Source organism: Melopsittacus undulatus, chromosome 5, assembly GCF_012275295.1.
Source record: "Melopsittacus undulatus isolate bMelUnd1 chromosome 5, bMelUnd1.mat.Z, whole genome shotgun sequence".
Classification (NCBI taxonomy): Eukaryota; Metazoa; Chordata; class Aves; order Psittaciformes; family Psittaculidae; genus Melopsittacus; species Melopsittacus undulatus.
This window is the reverse complement of record NC_047531.1, coordinates 33,336,107-33,348,536: the sequence shown is the minus strand read 5'-3', so window position 1 is coordinate 33,348,536 and position 12,430 is coordinate 33,336,107. Positions and strand designations below refer to the sequence as shown.

General features: G+C 36.8%; 1 protein-coding gene across 1 annotated transcript in view; it reads left to right on the top strand.

The window, feature by feature from the left end:
- SEMA3E (semaphorin 3E) overlaps positions 1-12,430 on the top strand; it is a 137,044-nt gene that overhangs the window by 69,090 nt on the left and 55,524 nt on the right. Inside the window, exon 3 of the mRNA XM_005148378.3 lies at positions 7,601-7,660. Coding sequence (XP_005148435.2) covers positions 7,601-7,660 — 60 coding nt within the window. The remainder of the gene's footprint in view (positions 1-7,600; positions 7,661-12,430) is intronic.

Here is a 12,430-nt window from a genome sequence, read left to right as displayed (position 1 = left end):
GGCTCAGGACAGAAGTGCTATGAAGAAACCTGCTCAGTAGTCTGTGGGAGAAAGGTGGTTTAAGTCATAATCTTACCAGAGATCTCAGTACATCTTAGAAACCACAACTGGTCTGTGGATTAGCAGTTGGAGAGGCAGTTAGAACTCATGTGAGTATTGGCTTTCTTGCTTCTTTCTGCCTTCGGCACCTGGGATTGGAAATATTTGGTGGTAAAGGAAGCTGGTAGGAGCATTGCTCCTGCCCCAACAATCTTGACTATGGATAAATGATGTCTTGAATTATTTCAGTGTTTTCCTTATATACTTTTGATTTTTTTTTCTAATGTATTTTGATGTATTTTCATTCATTCTCAAATTAATGAATGAATGAGAAAGTGAGTAATAAAACAAAGCCCCTCTGGAGAAATACGATATACCTCACTGATGCTTCAGATTATTTTCCTTTTACCCCCTTGCTGTAAATGAATATCCCTATTCTCACACCAGCACTGGCCAACTTTACCATAAGCAACCTTGCTTATCTCCAAGTATAGTTAGCATATTCCACTACTGCGAAAAGATATCATGCGGTTTATCCTTTTTATAAATATTTGGGAAAGGCAATCATAGATATGGGGAAGCTAATATATTCAGGGAGGCCATTTGAAAATTTATCTACTTAAAAAAAAATAAATAAATAAACTCCCCAAGCAGCAATACTGCACATATGCTGAGCTTTGTTCTTGTACAGTGAGGTATGAGTTAACTCTTTTCCATTTGATAAAAATTATTTATATCCTGTGACAAGATATTAGAGCTCAGGGATATGAAAAAATTTAGGAAGCAGTTGTTTCTATAAAATATGTTATTTTCCCCCCTCTCTTCTTCCCCATTTGGAAGTAAATCTGTATGAAGAGAGATGGCAGGATAGAGCACTTTATGCTTCTGTCCAACTACATTGTCCCATCTGGACAAACTCTTGAAGTTCATTTCTTTCTTTTTTTTAGATGGAAGATCAGCCATTTACTCTGAAAACATACTCTGTCTTTGAGACCTATGTGCAGAGTATGACTAATTGGTGGAAGTGCTTCTTGCCTGCTTGCCTGCTTTTATGATGTGTTAAAGATGAGAAACTGGAATAAATGGAGCTTGACCTCTCATGTTTAAAAACATGACCTCACCGGGGCTTAGCTCCTTGGAATACAAATGCCATGATCCTTTTTTCTTCTCTCAGTGCTCAGTCAGTGCATATCTCATTCTGTGATAGCAGAAGAAAATTTGATTGTCCCACAGTACTATCAGCAAATGCATGGAATGAGATATTTCTTTTATATGAGAGCTTAATTATTGAGATACACTGGGGGAAGTTCCTGGTCTTGAAAGATTGGTTGATTTATTATTACCACAGTTCTTTCATAATCTGTCTTCAACTATGCGTTGGTTAGCCTTTAACATTTCCTTTCAGACTGAAAACTTCAACTTAATTAATTTAAAACACTATTTATAATCTAATGAAAGTATAGGAGTGGAGACAAGTTCCTCAGTTTTTTTATCCCTCTGGTAACCAGGATGGGTCGTTAGCTTCAAAAGAGATATTTCATTATGTTGGTAGTTTGGGTTAGATTTGTATAGATCTTTTTAATTTTCTATGCTCTAGAAAAAAGTGCATGTGTTTTAATTCATTGCAACTCATTTTTCCACATTTTACAATATGAATATCTTTTCTAAAAACCAAACTAAACACCATTCCAAATTAGAGTGTGGCCCTTCTGCTGTAAAATGGCCCATTAATTCAGTTCTAGCAAGCATATTAAAAGTGCTCCAAAGGAAAACAACAGTATGCTGAGTGGACAAAAAATGCTTTCGCATTGAGACTCATTGACTAACCAAGTAATTTAGCATTTCTAAAAAACTCAACTTGAGAACATAGAATCATAAAATAGTTAGGATTGGAAAGGACCTCAAGATCATCTAGTTCCAACCCCCCTGCCATGCCCAGGGACACCTCACACTAAACCATATCATCCAAGGCTTCATCCAACCTGGTCTTGAACACTGCCAGGGATGGAGCATTCACTACCTCCCTGGGCAACCCATTCCAGCACCTCACCACCTTAACAGTAAAGAATTTCTTCCTTATATCCAATCTAAACTTCCCCTGTTTAAGTTTTAACCCGTTACCCCTTGTCCTATCACTACAGTCCCTAATGAATAGTCCCTCCCCAGCATCCCTGTAGGCCCCCTTCAGATACTGGAAGGCTGCTATGAGGTCTTCACGCAGCCTTCTCTTCTCCAGGCTGAACAGCCCAAACCTTCTCAGCCTGTCTTCATACGGGAGGTGCTCCAGTCCCCTGATCATCCTCGTGGCCCTCCTCTGGACTTGTTCCAACAGTACCATGTCCTTTTTATGTTGAGGACACCAGAACTGCACACAATACTCCAAGTGAGATCTCATAAAAGATGCACATAAAGCATGCATCCAATAAATCTACATTTAATAGACTATATTTTTGGTTAAGGTTCAGTTCTCTTCAGCTTTGAAATGTAAAGCAGCACTCTGAAAGGCCGACTATAGTTTTTTCACATAAACTCTTACTTGTTTAGGTATATACCTACCACCATCATTTTAAGCATATATTACCCTGACTATTTTTCATATCCAGTAAAGAAAAGACTTTCAGGGAGAAAACTACTACTGTCATTCTTGCATTGGTTGGAGAATAAGGTTGAGCTCTCAGCTGTGGCATAGAACTTCCATGCCATTTTGGACAGAGTCACTTCTCTATTGCATTTCCTCTACCTACTTTGCTTTATTTTTTTTGTAGTCTTTGTATCTCTCTTTTCATATAATACACACAGAAATTTTCTTGCTTAGAGTATTTAACACATCTTTCCATGAGTTGTTTTTTTTTTCAAAGAAGTTACTCATATGTCTGGGTTTCTGTATGAAGAACGGCTTAACACTAACAGTAGCAAGAAAGAATATGAAACGTGGATGTCAATGTTTACAGAGAATTAAAGCCATAGAAGTACTTGAAATCCATGTATAGCCAAAGCTAGGAAGGTACCATTCACATGACCTTTGCTTTCCCTAAGATCTCCGTTTGACACCACCTTTGGAATCATACTTTACACATACTAACTTTACATATTTGGGATTTGATCCAAAGTCTTTAAGACTTTGAATGATCCAATGCACTGATAGAGAACTTTCTTGGAAATACGGTGCCAAATTTATTTTTAAGAGTATTGCAGTTCATTGTGATTGGTGCCAAAGCAGATCTTTGTTGACAGCCAACTGGAACCAGTGACAGTAGTTCATCACTGATCTAACAGCCCACAGTGTAGGATGACCTTTGTTTCTACTTTTTGTCTCTTGGAGTGAAAATGAACTGTGCTTCCTATTTGCCCACAAACTCTTTACAGATCCTCTTTCTTCCTAGCTTTTGCTCCAAAGGGCTTATGAAGGCCTTGCTCTGTAAAGAAGCTCTCCTACTTCTGTAAATAGGCTTTTGCAGAGAGATTTCAATGCATTATTTCTGATCTACTGAGAGATAGCTCTAGGTTAGGACTTATGTCTCTTCTGTAATAAACTATAGAGCCCTCATAATATATCCTGCCTCTAGTGAAGCTAGCCGTATTTCCACTCCAGAGTTGCCTGAACACAAGACTTCTAGAGCAGGGCTTGTTTGTGATTGAGTACCATGTAGGTATATACATATATTCAAACTGAAATAAGAAACACACTGTTTAGCAGTGAGTTTATCCATTGGTGGTTACGTATTTGTAGATAAATATCAATAATATCCAGTCATATCCAGATACTTTTTTGGAGAATTTGTGCTTCAGCCAAACTGAAGTTATGTGTTAATTAAACACTATTTATTGACTTAAACCAGGAATGGGATAGTTGAATTGCTTAATTGCTCTGTCATATATTAGAGTTCAGACTAGCTGAGACAGTAGTCTGTTTCAGCTTGAAGTGAAAGAATGAGCTCTATAGAGAGCTCATGTAATTTCTTTAAATTAGTTTTCACTAGATATGCCATCCTGTTTTTTCAGGTTAGTGACTGAATAGGGAAGCTGTTTAGAGACACTAATTAGTATTCCAGCTCCAATTAAACTTTTCCCCATATTTGAATTTGCTCAGTAGCTGCTGCCTGTAGTGTTGTATAATTCTATTTTTTCCTATGAGGAGTACACATAAAAGTAGCTTTTTCCTGTCATTTAAATACAGTGCTATCTCAAAGATGACAATATTATGGTGCAAGATGAGAAAAAAAATATATCACTAAACAAATAATGAAAAAAATTAGTTCAGAGTAATCTGCAGAGGTGAAAAAGCTTGAAAAATTATGTCCAACCCAATAATCATGTCAAGCATGTAGCCCTGTGAAATGTGCGTTGTGATGTTATTCCAGTTTAAATGCACAGCAAAATTTCCCAACTACAGTTATTGACAGCTTAACAGAAGTTTTTAATCCTAGCAAAGAATCAATGTTAAAGCTGTTAGTTTTCATGACTCTAAAGCATAAACAAAAGGAAAAACAGTATGTGGCGGGTTAAAGGTGACCATTACATCTGATTATTATCTAAATTTTCATACAGTGCGAACACGTCCTGTGTTATGTGAGTTAAGTAAAACAGCAGTATCACTGAGCACAGTAAGCATACTTTGGCAAAGTGTTTCTTGAGCCACTTACTATAATTTCTTTTCAGATGTTCATAACAAAGTCTTGTGCAGCTTAATACACTTGAGGGAAGGGATGCCACCCAGAGGGATCTTGACAAACTTGAGGATGTGAACCTCGAGGTCCAATGAGGCCAAGTGCAAGGTCCTGCACATGGGTTAGGGCAATCCCTAGAGTATCAATAGAGACTGGGGAATGAAAGGATTAAGAGCAGCCCTGCAGAGAAGGACTTGGGGTTGGGAATATTGGTGGATGAAAAACTAGACATGAGACAGCAATGTGCTGGCCCATGAAAGGCAATTGTTTCCTGTGGTTCACCAAAAAGTTGTGACCAGCAGGTCAAGGGAAGTAACTCTTCCCCTTTACTCTGCACTGGTGAGACCCTACCTGGAGTGCTGTGTCCAGCACTGGTGTCCCCAGCAAAAGAAAAATATGGGCCTGTTAGAGCAAGTCCAGAGACAGAGGAGGGCCACAAAAATGGTTAGAGCACTGGAATACCTCTTCTATGAGGAAACACTGAGACAGTTGTGGTTGTTTATACTGGAGAAGAGAAAGCACTGGGGAGAGCTTTTCACTGATAGTAGCCTTTCAGTGTGTAAATAGAGCTTATAAGATAGAGATTTTTTACCAGGAAGAGACAAGGAATTTAAACTGAAAAAAGGTAGTGTCATATTAAATATAAAGAAGAAAATTTTTATGATGAAGGTGGTGCAACACTCAAACAGGTTTCCCAGAGAAGCTGTGGACTTATTCAAGAGCACGTTGGACGGGTCGTGGAGCAACCTGGCCTAGTACAAGGTGTCCCTGCCCATGGCAGGGTGGGTTGCTTACACTGCATCTGTTTTTCAACATTCCATACAAAGTGGGGGCATTTGGTTACATCTGTGGCTTTTTTCTCTTGACTTTGTATATCCATTTAATTCGATATGTCTTAAGTGGAAAATGTGTATGTAAAATATATTCAATAGCACTGGGACTAGGTATCCAAATACCAAAATAAACATCTACACACAGTTTATTTAATATTAGATTACAGAGACAAGTGTTTATTCCCTCTGTTTCCTGTGGCTTCTCTGTTCCCAACAGCCTCCCACACCTGATAAGGGCAAAAACCCCGTTTTAGCCTGTTAGAACTTTGGGAAGTGGAAGCTGCGACTTCAAATTTTTAGTTTCAGGAGAACCTAGAGTTCATATCACTTAATTCCTAGTCTTTTGGGTTTAGGACAGGCTGCTGCTTATTCAGTTCTTGACCAGTGAGTAAAGTAAATGATGCAAACACTAACAGGCTGCTGTTGACAGGAATAATATATAGCTGACATCTCGCTTTTAAGGCCAAAGCCTCAAGGATTTAAAGTTTACCCCCACTTCTCTTGCAACTTACTTTTCTTATAGTTTCTCCCTAGATTTTCTTGAATTAGAATTACTTAAAGAAAATGAAGGTAATTCAATCACAAAAAAAAGGCAGAAAAAAGCCTAGCAGAAGAACTTAATTGTAAAATGTTTTTCAGATAAATAATTTGTGATTGGACTATTGACAAAATGTCTTAATGATGGAATCAGTTTTTGATACGTGTTTAGTTTCAGCCAAACGATATCACTGAACATGTTTTTGTTTTCACTTTTAAATGTTCTAAGAAATAAATTAATCATTCCAGTCTGATCAGTCATTGTTTATTATTGTTTTCATCCAAACAAATCATGCATCTGGAATGAAACATGAATTTTATACAGCTGAAAAAAAGTCTTGTGTAATTTGGCTTCACTTCTAGTAACTGGCTGTGAAGAGCTGATCCTTCTCCCCTGAGGTTGATTGCTGACCCTTACTAACTTCAATGTAAACCCTTTTCTTTCCTAACTCTCACTTGAAGTAGGAAATCTGTAGCTTGATGTAAATACTCTATGTTGAAACTCACTGACAATTTAGCAGAGATATTTCCACTGAATTCAATATATTAACTTCCTTTAAATTCTGCTGACTAGTATTAAGTTTTCTGTCACCCTCAGCAAGCCAATTATATTTGAACAAAAATGTGTCTTACAGTATTGTAAACTTTTATAGATATTTAAAAATAAACCTGGACTATTTCACTTGAAAACTGTTCCAGTTGTAACAGAAACTTGTTTAAACTTTGCAACATACAATAAATGTATATATAGTATGGTGAGTCAAGACTAGAATCTGTGTGGGTGGGGAACAGCTTTGCTGAAAGGAAACTTGGAGTCCCCATGGACAGCAAGCTGAACTCGAATCATCAGTGCACTGCTGCAGCAATGAAGGCAAAACAGATCTCGGGATGTATCCACAGGGGTATTACTAGCAGAGAGGGAGAGGTGTGATTCTCCCATTCTACTCAGGGTTTGTGAAGCCTTATCTGGAGTCCTGTGGCCAGTTCTAGTCACCACAATTCAATGATACGAACAAACTGGAAAGGGTCCAAAAGAGGACCACAATGATGATCAATGGGCTGAAAAACTTGCTCTGTGAGGAAAAACTGAAGGAGTTAGGTCTTTTGTCCATGGAGAAGGCTCAGAGGAGACCTAGACGCAGTACTCAAGTATTTAAAGGACAGCTACAAACAGGACAGAGGCTTTCTCTTCACAAGGAGCCCCATGGAGAAGACAAGTTGCAACAACAGAAAATTATTTTTTTTACTGTAAAAAAAAATTAATCACTGAAACAACCTTCCCAGAGACACAGAGGAGTCTCCACCACTTTATAAAGTGATTTAAAGGTTTTAAAGATGTCGTGGGACAGGATGCTCACCTAGGCTCCCTTTTCCATGAAAGGAAACCTGAGAAGGGACCTATTCAACGATCCTAGAATTCTGTTCTATGAGCCTTTCACTTGAAAAGTAACTGAAGAGCTGGACTGACATGATTCAACTGCCAATTGAATGATTTTCTATGGTTTTGGTTTGTTTTTTTCTCAGATCCATTGGCCCAGTACACCTCTGCAGGCAGAAGAATGCATAATTAAAGGAAGAGACGCTGTAAGTATCATCGATTACAAATCAAACACACTTTAATTACACCAGGGGCTGGTCCAAAGCAAGTGTTCAGGCATCCTTAAACTTCAGAGAGATCAATGCACAGACATAATTCTATGTGTTGCATCTTAGAACTGTGTAACAGATGTGAACACACTAAACTGTTAGTTTAATTGCTTTTCAAACCAGGTCATAAACAGGCAATGAAAACTTTTGATTATCTTAGCTTTCTTTTAATAGATTTTTCTAGAGATATCAAAGAAGGTACCTTAATAAGTTCCCTTTCCAATTTTTATTTCCCTTTATTTTCATACTCATAAGATACCTTCTATGTTCACATTTTTCACATTCTAATTTATCATTAACATTCACATTCTCTAGAGTACTTACAAAAAAAGCTAAATTATTAGTAATTATAAAATACTCTCAAAATGTTTTGCCCTGTAGGATTTATGGTATATAAATGAAAATATCCTGTATTAATGAGCCTGAAACTGTGCTGGTTTTGTGATCCACTGCCTTAACTGTAACCAGTTCCTGGGGAAAGACCTGAAAGCTCACTGACATACAGCAGCTGATATCATTGGCACCACAGGATGAAAGCTCTTCTGGATGGGAGTTCTCTTTAATTTTGCAGTGTACCAAGCCCGTTATCTGCACCTCATAAACACATAGCAAATACAGCACCTAATAAATTCCACAGCTGAGAGAGCTCACACTATACCAAAGGATTTGAAAATGATGATAGTTTTACAGCAACAGTGACAGGAACGTAAGACACAGAAGGGCGCGTACAAAGTTTTCCCACAGACATAGCAAACGGGCAGACTTGATGATAACCATAGCATATTCCCAGTGAAGATTAGGAAGCTATAAAGATTTCTGTTGAAGTACAAGCATGAGAACTGGCCACATCAAGGGAATAGGTGAAAAAGATTGCAAAATAATGATAATCATAATAAAAAACAGCATGATGCTTCTTGCACACATGTGGCCTAGGACTAATCCTTGCTGAAGTATCTTAAAGTTCATTGCATTTTTCTGGATGCTTTTGTACCTTTCAGAATTTCAGGTGGCTTTTGTTGAAAATGTTGTTTTTCTACATTATCCAAACTTTATGGTCATATTAGATGAATCCCAAAGCTAAATTCTTTGAGCTTTATTTAATACTACCTCTCACCATAGGCTGCTATTAGTTAAACCTGTGTCATATTTCCTTCACCACTTCTTGATGTGATTTATTTTCTGAAATTTTGACGACAGCCTTCGGGTCAAATATATACAGAAATAAGTACTTTTCTAATGTAATGTAAGGCATGTCCTTCAGACTTGAGATTAATACTTTTTTACAATCCAATCTGTCTTTTTAAGTCTTCAAATTTGCATTTGAGTGAAGTCATAATTTCAGGAACTCCATCTATTTCCTACGTCTTTCTGTAGTGTGAAAGTTTGGTGTCTCTTTTTAAGAGAAAATCACAGAATTTGATTAATCACAGAATTAGCTAAGATTAATAAGGCTCCAGAAGTGGAGTCTTTAAGAAAAAGATGTTAAAATTGCAAAAGCTGGAAGTATTGTAATACCAAACAATATTCTCATCCTCACATAAGACCTAATTATGTATGGGACTATGTGAATGAGTAAAATTAATTCCAGAGAAATCTTAGCAATTTTCATTAGCATGCTCAGTATTCAGTAAGCTAAATTGCTCAACCTGAATGGAATCTAAATTAGAATAAAAACCCCTTCCTTATTACTTTTCGGTTTTGCCTTCATGTTTGTAGCCATAAATCAATATTGATTTAGCATGTCTTAACATCAACCCTGTCCCATTTCTAAGTTCTGAATGCTGTTTTCTACTGTAAAGTGTCAGAAAAAAATTACTTATCAGTGCTCGATTTTTTATTTCCATGTTTTTCTTTTTTTTTTTTTTAATTTTCCTGCAAAATCTCTATCTGTGAAAAAGGTTTATATCTATGCAAAAGGTCTGCTAGTCCAGGCATAATTAAGTAGAACTGAAAATGTTGTAATAAGCATCTCAGTGTTGAAGGTACTTCACGTGTTCTCTGCTACCTCTTTCTATGTTACAGAACAGGCTACTTCTACAAGCTTTTACAGTCTTTAAATGTTATCAGTTCATCTTGTAGCAGTAAAACTGCAAGCATTGTAGACATAAGCACGGTTTCAAAGGTCTTGTAGCAGGATTAATAAGACAGTTAGAAAAACCTTGTCTTAGTCTTAACTACATGTGCATCATCTTAAACTCAGGCCACAATATTCTGATGTGGGTCTAGCCAAGGAAAAATATCTTTCTGCTCTCATCTGCTGTGCCAAGAAACACACCTGTTAGCCTGTGGTGTGGAAGCTTTTACCCTTGCAATTATTTTATCAGAACTGGAAATCATTCAGATACAGAAATCAAATTCTGTAGTGATGACTAACTCCTCCACACTGAGAAGTTTCAGATGAGTAAAATTCCACAGATCTATTAATAAGTGTTTGGAGCCTCCTAAAGGCATCCACAACATTTAATTAATTCACATAGTATGAAGAAAAGTTATTTTAATGTTCTTTTGGCTGATTCATCTCTTCCTTGTTATGTGTACAGGATATTATTACTGAGGTCAGCAGCAGTGCCTAGTTGCCTGACATTTCTCAGAGTAGCATCTATATTAATTTGTTTATAAATTATAAAATCTAGCTATTTGGAATAGCTTTTTTCTATATTTGGTACTTGCCTCATCCTATAAAGGCACACAGGATAAAAAATGTGTAATTCTTGCCCATTTAAAAACAAAATCCTAAGATCCTCTGCAGTACTTTTGAGACAAAGCTGCACTCGTATGTGGATAAGAAAGGAAACCATGGAGTAAAGACCAAATCACCACTGAGAGAGAAAAGAGGGGATGTCAGGAAGGTCATACTTGGAGGGGAGGGAGAAACAGGAACAGCAACAGTGCCCAGTAAAACATTTCTTTAAAAACTGCAATCTATAATAAAATTCTTACATATCACCATTCTGCTGGCTCCAGTCAGTAAATGTTTGTGAGATGTATGTACATAGTGGGGATTTCTGTCTTTGAGTGCTGATTGATGTATAGAGGCATTCTGCTGACAGGCAGGGTACTCAAAGAATTATCATACACTAGCTGTGTAATATGCACAGTTTATTAAACAAGCACACTAAAGTGAATAAAAACATTAATGCAAACAAACAAGTACACTACTGTAAATTAGGTATATATCTCTATATAGTAAATAAGTACAATAAAGCAAATCAGAGAGATTGATACATATATAAGTAAAGTACAGAGGAAAATTAGCAATGCATCAAATAATTCCTGCATGGAGACAACAGATTAGGAAGAAATACAACACAAAATAAAACCAAATCATTATTCAGGCCCACACTTCAAGTTGGGAAACCCCTTTGCAGCTGATGCCAGTAGTCTCAGGAAACTGGGAAAATTCCTACACTCACAGGTGAGGCTTCAGATTTGACTACAAGAGGATCCTGCTTTTATACCCTTAGAAAAACAATGGACTTTATGCCAGATCTGTAATTGTTTAACTGTGGGGCCATGCAGTTCTTCTGATCTTCCTGTTGTCCTCACTGAAAGCGTTGGTCAGGCGTCCCAGTGCAGCCAAGTATGAAGGTCATAGAACAGCTGCACATCTGCCTCTTTTTATTATTTTTCATTAATTTTTTTTTAAATGGAATAAATTAAAATTAGTTAAGAAGTGAGAAATCCATAAATTAAGATGTTGCAAGGTTGATTTTTCCTTTGCATGTACATAATATTCAATTGCACAACAAGTTACCTGACCGTGTAATTTCTTTCAATTATCATGGTGTAACTTCAAGGAGAATGACTAAGGAGAATCATGTAGCAAATAATAGTTTTTCATTATGACCCTTATTTACTTGTTGGAGCAGCTGGAAATCTTGTCCTGAATGTCACAAAGTTTTGATGAAGGAAGAAAGAGGGTGTCTCAGGTTTGAACCCAATGTGGATATGCAAGAGTTGAATTCTACTCATGGTCCTGCTGCAGACTCATCTTCTGTTTTGCAAATGGTTAATAAGATTCAGGTTTGTTCTCATTGTAAATATAGCAGTTGGGAAACCAACGTAGTTAGCAGCAAAGGACAGGAAATTTTCAATAAGGAAATTCCTTCACTCATATTTTGCGCATTTGTTTTAGGATAAAATTAACTTCCTTTTGGAGATGTCTGTCTTTCTGTGTTAACTACTGAAAAAGACTAGGAGAATAGCACAAATTACATGTCTAAACTTTAAAATGCCTAAAATTAGCTAAGATTAGTATGATTATAATTATCTTCTTAAACTTGATGCAACTGCCTTAAAACCCAGGGTCTGAGTTGCAGAAATGTTGAACAATGAATGGAAATGAACAGGAATTTTGCTCCAAGCATAGTAATCATTGCAAAGTGTTACACACTCTGTAAAGGCAAGTCCCAGGAGGCTAAAATCAATGGATACTTTTATCTCTCTGTCTCCATTTCTAGTTGAGCACAAGAAGGATAATGACCCCACATCTCAAAGGGATGTTTGAAATTTTTTTAATTGTAATATTTATAAAGCTGCAAATACACTAATGAGTCTCAGAGCATTGCCCTGGGAGAAATTAATAATTTCTTCAAAGGAAGATTTGAACACTGAGAAAAGATAAAGGATGTAGCTATACAATACTAAAAAAAATTTTATTAGCAATTAATTATGCAAGAAATTAATGGTGCAGTAGTATATCTTTTC